This window comes from Malaya genurostris, chromosome 1 (genome assembly GCF_030247185.1).
Source record: "Malaya genurostris strain Urasoe2022 chromosome 1, Malgen_1.1, whole genome shotgun sequence".
NCBI classification, from domain to species: Eukaryota; Metazoa; Arthropoda; class Insecta; order Diptera; family Culicidae; genus Malaya; species Malaya genurostris.
This window is the reverse complement of record NC_080570.1, coordinates 59,443,510-59,449,294: the sequence shown is the minus strand read 5'-3', so window position 1 is coordinate 59,449,294 and position 5,785 is coordinate 59,443,510. Positions and strand designations below refer to the sequence as shown.

Here is a 5,785-nt window from a genome sequence, read left to right as displayed (position 1 = left end):
AACACAGTATACTGTATACGGACAGCATGAGCCATTTAGATCCATATGTCGACAATTCAACGAGTTCGCTGAGTTTTTTGATTTTAATTTGTCGTCCAATTTGTTTTATCGTAAGCTACTTGACCTTTTTCGTGTTGTGTTTCATGATAATTTAGCCTAAGTTGAATGATTTTTAGTTTAGTTTACTTTATTCATTAAGACACCTATTGTCAGATGGATTATATAGCAACAAATAAACAAATAAACAAATAATAAAACGTACGCAATCTTCAAAACCCCTACTTTTTGGCAATTTGTAAGTTTTGTTATTTATTTATATCTATGTTTGTTAAATTCGTCGATTGAATTGTCTTTAAAAATCTTTATAAGACCCATTTTGTAGATTTTCACCGTTACTTCCGGTGCTTCCCGATCCGAACAACGGTATAGTCGAAGTCAAAGTTTATGTGTATGGACATTAGCACAAAAACTCGAAACCGGCATAGTTCCGTTTCAATGTTCCAAATAGAAATCAACATAAGTAGGCCTAGTAACAAATAAATTGATTATTCATTTTCTGGATTTGGAGGAGGTGTAAGCAAAATTTTTAGTTCAAGATATTTAAAAATAAATAGTGATTGAAAAATGTATCAAATGTCGAGAATTGGTATAAAGTAGAAATATATTTTCAACAGCTACAATTGACGTGATTTAATCCACTATTGTAGGCTCAGGACCGGCAGGCTACGGCCTTCCCCCGATGATTGGTTTCGACAAGCACGATACACGTCGGGAACGCAAACCAATGTACACGATGCGAATAAGGCCAACAACGCGGTTCGATACCCTGGGACCAGGTCCGGCAATTTACGACCCAGGCAAAATGACCAAAACTGGACCTCCAAATACGCCCAAATATTCGATAGGGAAAAGATTCAAATCGTTCTGTAAGTTCGTTCAAAATTCAAAACTTGTCAGAAGATAAATATATATTTTTACATATAGCAAACGACATTACTCCCGGTCCGGGCGCCCACAAAAACGACACCGCTCCGTTGATGAAGGAAAAACGACCTCCTGTATACAGCTTTGGAAAGCGGCTGTCACCTCTGCCCAATGATCTAGTACCAGGACCCAAGTATTCATACGACCTGAATATCTATAAGACTCGTAATCCTGTCTATAGCATGAGAGCAAAAACCAATTTTCCCTATGCCTCAGAAGGACCCGGACCCGGTAAATATGGACCGTTGGATCGGAATGTCACTCACAAGCGCAGTGCTAAATATAGCATGCGGCCGGTATTCCCGATAACAGGAGATAAAGGTCCTTCACCGGGTCCCAACCGTTACGGGCTAATGAACATGAAACCAGGAGCGTCTGCACCGTCGTATAGCTTTGGTGTCAGGCACTCGATGTGGCGACCTCCGATGGTAATTCCTGGTGATAATTGTTGATTGAATAAAAAAAAGTCATTAATCAACAACATCGTTTAGATTTCGAGGTCACAATGAAAATCACTATTCGGGGACTGATTTATGAGTAAACTATCAAAGCTTAACGCTTGTTTGTTTTGAATGTTTCAAGGGGCATTAAATTCCGATTCGATCGAAATGCAGACTAGGAATGATTTTCCAAGGGTTTTGAGCTACAGCCGTTGAACCTTCATTGAGATCGGCTCGCGGGAATCAATCGAACATTTCGGTGAAAATAAATTCACGCAATCGACAGGCACCAAACATTAGCCGCAGACGATAACAAATTGGGATCCAATCAATTTCAAAATTAATTTTGATTGCGTCGATTTGTTTTCTTGATTTGCCGAACGGTCATCATTCGTAGTACATTAACACGTTTCCAATCGGGTTGCTTTCCATAATTCGATTCTAGGTATGATGAAGTATCTGGTATTTCTTTCCAGGTAGTGAAAATATCTTCAAGTTCCATTCCATTCCTTTCATTATTGTGGTTATTTGTCAGGCAAAGGTTGTTCTAAAAGCTGTGTCTATTTTTTTTGTTCAGAAACTTCGTTGTAAATGGATATCTTCATATAAACAGAAATGTGAATTTGAATTTTATTTATCAGTCTCAAGTCAGCATTCTATTTCACATAAATAGTTCAAGTTCCTAAGATTTCGTTCACAATTTTAAGAGGCTATTCTCACACACTCTAATGATCTGTTCCGTTTCGCTCAAACGACATCTTCAAAATCTTTGAGTTTCGCTCAAAAGACACTTTCAAAATCAGTGAAATTCTAATCGATTAAAAAATTTTTCAATAGATTACTCGATTAATTGTTCAATTGGTATTGGATTTTTTAAATCATTCGATTAGATAAATAATCAAATATTAGTTTCAAACTAGTCGATTATTGATTAAATTAAAACGCGTTGAGTGACACTTCAATTCTCCGTGATGGAAAACTACTAGACGGAAATAAAGCTTCGTTCTTCTACTTTCCGATGCCGTATTTTCCCTCCCTTGTCTAGTTCTAGTGTAACCGGAGAACAAAATATGTCAGGCTCCTTTGTGCAACCCTGTACAATCTAATTTTAACTGTACTGCTATACTGGAAACACCTGAATTAGCTGTCACAACTCCAACATATAATTCGATTTCAAAGAATAAGGTCAATAGATTTCGATAAACTAAAATTATAACGAAAGCTCTTATGGTCGCATACGTTCCCATTGAATTGGATCCGGGTTGAACTTCCGATTCCGGAAACACAGGGTGTAGTTGTATAATCCAAAACAGAATGAATATAGAGCTTTAGCCCGAAAAAAACATAAAATTCGTTTAAAATGGTTTTACAACTATTCTAATTTAAAACTGTGCTCAAAAATAATTCAACTCAAAACATGCCTTTCATTATGTCCCAACACACATAAATTTCATATAGCGGTAACCACACCTTACTCACATTTGAACGACTTTTGGTTCCTGAATTACATGTGCTAAAATATTATATTAATATGCGCTCGTGCCCACATTATCGAAATGACGGAATGCGCAATGAATTCTTACTCGACTGCATGATTTTTCAGTGCTCGATCGGTTCAGTGCTAGAATTTTCGCCTGAATTGGCTGCTCGATCAACCCGATTGACAGTGACATTATAAGTGTCATTGAATATTCGCTCATTTTATTAATGTGTTAGTGTAAAATTTAGGCGACTAAAGCCATTTCACTAGAGATGGGAAATATCGAATAAAATCTGTTATCGATAATATCGATATATCTCTATTCAATATCGATATTATCGATAAATATCGATATTTGTCACCCCTTCAATGAAAATTTATTAAAACAAGAAAGTATATTTGATTGAAAAAATAATTTTAGGTTCACAGCCGAACAAATTACATTTTCAAAAATTGAAATATCCCTGGGCTCAAACAAGCCGTGTTTCCCGCTGTGGAATTGACTCTTTCAGCGTCTTTTTTTTGCTAGAATTATCAAAAGACGCTGTGCAATAAATTTCTGTGTAATTTTCCCAATAAGAGAAAATATCTGTTTTCTCTGGTGCTTGCTCAATACTTAGCCAACAAAATACTTAACATTAAGTACTGTTCGCCCTTTACAAGAGTTGCGTGCAGGAAGTCAATTTTAACAGACCCTGTCAGCTTGGAGCGAAATTAGTCTTCAGTCCAGTAACGCCATCGCACGGCATCACATTCAACATATCATGTCATTTGTATGGGCGCGTATTATTCGTGCGCGCCAAACGAAGTTGACATTTCTCTCCCCTACTTCTATGTATGAGATTCAATGCGAACTCGCCTGAGGGTGCCATGCTCGCTAAGAACGATGTTGCCAATGATTTGTTCGTGAAATGTGAGAGCTGGATATCTAGTTAATATGATGTCTTTGATTTTAGGTAAGATTTTATTAACGTATTTTTGAACATAGCCTAAATATCTAATATTAGATAAAAACTACACGAGCGAAGTAATAATATGAAATTATAATTTTACTAAACTCCATGGTTGCAATATCGAATATCGATATTTTTCGTCTATGCTCTGAATTATCGATGTCGTCGATATCGTGGCAATATCGATATTATCGATAAATATCGATAAGTTTCCCATCTCTACATTTCACTACACTCCAGCTAGAGGAATGGATGATGCTGACTAAGGTAGGCCGTTTTATTAATTTCCAGCGAATTTCAACAGTTGGAATTCTAAGAAGAACTGGTTAATTACTAGTTCTGTATATCCGAAGAACATAAAGGTTTAAATATGTATATTCAGTTAAATAATGTTTTCATTTAAAAATAAACTGAAAAAGAGCACGAAAATGTGCAAAATCGGGAAAGAAGAAGAAGACAAATTGACAATTCAGTTCGCATCTTCTCACTCAAATCCGACAGATTTCCGAATCAACCGGTTGTAGGCGAAATTCATTCGGAATCGGTTGTTGCATTGGAGTTGGAATTGATTCGGAATTCCTCATGATTTTCACATGGAATTCCGAATGAAAATTTCTCGTCGATTCGGATCTGATAATGTGGGTGGTTGTATTCGAGCTTATTGAACTCCCTGTACTCGAATCGTTGCGTATAGAGTGCCTATAACCAGAGTGACGACTTCTTATCCGTAACGTTGGAAACAATTCAAAATAATTAATTCGAAATGTTGGCAGTGTCGTAAGCTTTACATTGTAATTAACAGGTCGTTTGTTCGTTTGGAACTGGAAGCTGTCATTCCAAAGGAAGAGTTGTTGTCACTCTGGTTATAGGCATTCTAGTTGCGTGGAAATATTTCCAAGGAGAGCTGATTGCAACTTGTAACTTGTGACCAAATCTACAAAAAAGTTTCTACGGTTCGAATTACAAAGATTTTATGTGCCATGGGAAAAAGATCCAGAAAAAAGAGACGGGTGGATAATGTCAGAGACATAACCAGACTAACGTGAATACAATTGACATTGGCTCTCTGAAAATGAAAATGTACCCTTAAAAAGCACGATATCAACTATGGCGAAAGACAAATACAGGTTAAAAGCAAAGCCTTGGAATTATATTCCTGTAGTGGAATTTGACCTTCTGTTTCAACAGACTTCGCAGCCGATTCAGAGTGTACAGAACCAGTGCATGACTGGTGCTACGATTCTACTGACACTACAAATCCTTCCAGGTCAGGGCTCGAACATACGACAACTAGTTTGTAAGACCAGTGCCCAATGCATTGAACCGCCAACCCGGAACAAATAAATACAGGTTAAAATTGGGGCTCAATAAAAGGGATGCAAGAATAATAAGTTCAATATCAAATATAACACGAAATATCAATATCAAATATAACGAAAGTATAAGAAATGATTCGTTTTTCGTTGTAACACCGCGTGGGTTATTTAAAATAACAAACATTTAAACTAGAGTTGTTTTACAAATCAGGGAAAATATTCTGTGAAGCATATTTTCCTTGTATCTAGAACCTAGAACGGTTGTTGTTGTAAATTGTAAAATGGTCTACTGGCCTATGAAACTGAAATTTGGAGATGCAGATCATTTTCAGCAATTTACTTAAGGAATCAAAGGGTGGTATATAATATTTACCAATATTTGGATCGAATCTAATGTGAGGTTTTTAAAGAATATCGACAAATCGGAAATCACCATCTTGGTTTTTGAATGCTCCTAAATTTCAAATTTCAAAACCAGAAAGACGCCATCTTGGATTTGAACATTGCATAAAACTTTACTTTATGACATCTATTCGTCATACCCGTTCTAAAAGTACCAATATTGTAAGAATCTTGATAAAGTGGAAGCCATCTTGGGATTTACGTTGACTT

General features: G+C 36.4%; 1 protein-coding gene across 1 annotated transcript; it reads left to right on the top strand.

Moving 5' to 3' along the window:
- Positions 1-514: 514 nt before the first annotated feature.
- LOC131436535 (outer dense fiber protein 3) lies at positions 515-1,465 on the top strand. Its single transcript, XM_058605329.1, has 3 exons — positions 515-646; positions 708-926; positions 985-1,465. The coding sequence occupies exons 1-3, from the start codon at positions 625-627 to the stop codon at positions 1,434-1,436; spliced, it is 693 nt and encodes a 230-aa protein (XP_058461312.1). The 5' UTR covers positions 515-624; the 3' UTR covers positions 1,437-1,465.
- The last annotated feature ends 4,320 nt before the right edge of the window (positions 1,466-5,785 follow it).

Coding starts and splice junctions, on each gene's coding strand:
- LOC131436535 (XM_058605329.1), top strand. CDS start 625: ATGTATCAAATGTCGAGAATTG. Junction 647..707: donor GTATCAAATGTCGAGAATTG/GTATAAAGTAGA, acceptor CCACTATTGTAG/GCTCAGGACCGGCAGGCTAC. Junction 927..984: donor GAAAAGATTCAAATCGTTCT/GTAAGTTCGTTC, acceptor TTTTACATATAG/CAAACGACATTACTCCCGGT.